At 31.1% G+C, this 2,092-nt stretch overlaps 1 protein-coding gene across 1 annotated transcript; it reads right to left on the reverse strand.

Moving 5' to 3' along the window:
* Positions 14 to 897, reverse strand: LOC107608412. The gene has a single exon (XM_016310206.2). The coding sequence runs from the start codon at positions 778 to 780 to the stop codon at positions 88 to 90; it is 693 nt and encodes a 230-aa protein (XP_016165692.1). The 5' UTR covers positions 781 to 897; the 3' UTR covers positions 14 to 87.

Consider the following 2,092-nt stretch of genomic DNA (forward strand, 5'->3'; position numbering starts at 1 on the left):
GGATCTGTCTTACATAATCTTTTGACTTTTATGTGAAGATTCCACATAGAAGAAAGAAAAGAAGTAATCCCATGAAAAGAAATCAAATCAAAGAGTTGTAGGGTGAAGAGGAATGATTGGATGGTGTTGTTGAAGCTGCAAGCTTTGGAGTGAACCTGATTTTCTCCTTTTCCAAAGACTATCTTTATCTTCTCCCACCTTCTCCTTCTCCTTCTTTATCTGCACTGGCAATGGAGGATCCATCTCATCAATGCTTACTATAGAATATGAAGATGATGAACAACCAAGATTCTTCTTCTCACTTTCACTATTAACCCCATAGCCACTACTCTTTCCAACTACCCTTTGATGATGCTTAATAACAGTAGGAGTAGGAGTAGTAGTTCTTGTTCTTGTGGGAGTGTTGAGAAAGTGTTTGGGAGTGATGAAGATGCTCTTGAGTTTTGTGTATTTGATGAAAACCGGTGAAGGTGAAGAAGATGAAGTGGTTGTGGTGGTGATGAGTCTGTGTGAGATTGATGAAGAAGTTGGGAAGCCTGCAATCTTGTTGTTTCTCTTCACTTGACCCATGCAACCAATTCTTGGTGACAAAGGCTCGTTTGAAGAAGAAGAAGAAGAAGATGATGATGATGGAGGGTTGTTCTTCCATCTTGGGAGAGACACGTCTTTGATGGAAGGTCTTGAACATAGCATTGGAAGGAATGTGTTCCTTTCTTGATCATGGGGGTTCATGTTCATCTTCTTGTGGTGGTGGTAACGGTGGTTTTCACCACCACCCATGGTGGGTAGAGAAGAAAAGAGAAGAAAGAGTGAAGATATCAAAGTGAGAGAGTAGAGAAGCTTTCTCAAACTTTGTAATCTTCCTTTCTCTTTTTATCAATATTAATACACACAACCTTTGTTCAAATTCCTTTTATATAACGGTTCCGCTACGTTACCAACAACATATCTGCCAACTTCTGCTAACTCTTATTTATAATTGTGTTTTATGGAAGTGTGTTCGTGGATGTGTCTAATAAAAATGTCTTTTTTATAGCTGTGTTTAATAGAAGTGTCTTTATAAATATATTTTCTAGATGTGTCTCTTTATATATGTATTTAAAATATATTAATTATTAGACACATCCACGAACACACTTTCATGAAATACAATTATAAATAAGAGTTGGCAGAAGTTGGCAGATAATATGTTGGTACCCTATACTTTTCCTTTATATAATAGAAAAAAAAATAACGGAAATATTTGGTAACAAAAAAAATTAGCCAAAAACAGTCATAACTTGCCTTATTTATTATTCATTAATTATTATGATAATTAATTAATGCTAAATAAGGCAAGTTCTGACTGTTTTTTTTTTCTACCTAGCATTACCTAGGTGAACAAATTATTTTAATAATTAAATTAATTTTTTTTTCTTTTTTCAACTAAAACTTTTCTTATCAATTCTTAAATATAGAAAAATCTAATTATCAAAATAACTTAATCATGTAGACCTGAAAAATTATAGAAAATTAACATTTTTAGCTAACAATATTTTCTTTGTAATTTTCATGGAGAAAAAAAAAACAAGAAAAGACAGATATAAAGAAGAAAATATAAATGTAAGAAATAAAAAAAAAAATCTATAAAAATGTTTACTTGTTGTTATTTTGTTATACTTAAACTTCCATCTTATTTCCTAATCATATTTTATTTTCCTGAGATTTTATGAAAGAAGTAAGAGTGTTCACTTTTTTTTGTTCATTTTTTGAAATTTAAATTTAAAACATTTAATTAAAATAATGACATATATTACCATCTTTAGTTATATACATTGGTGTGTAGTGTGGACTTTTACTTGGTCTCCCTTTTAAGAGTAAAGAAAGGAGAAATTATTATAAAGAAGAAGACAAAATAAATAGAATAGAAGAGATGATTGCAAGGAAGGAGTCTCATTGAAGATTGGGAACAGGCATCAAACGTTCAGGACCAGGACACCCCAAGGACCACATTACACTAAATATACTAAGCTTTTATTATTTTTAGTGTTTTTATTGAATTTAATGTCCGGTTAATATAAAATATTTTTATACGTGTATTTAATTATAGAAC

Source organism: Arachis ipaensis, chromosome B07, assembly GCF_000816755.2.
Source record: "Arachis ipaensis cultivar K30076 chromosome B07, Araip1.1, whole genome shotgun sequence".
Taxonomy (NCBI): domain Eukaryota; kingdom Viridiplantae; phylum Streptophyta; class Magnoliopsida; order Fabales; family Fabaceae; genus Arachis; species Arachis ipaensis.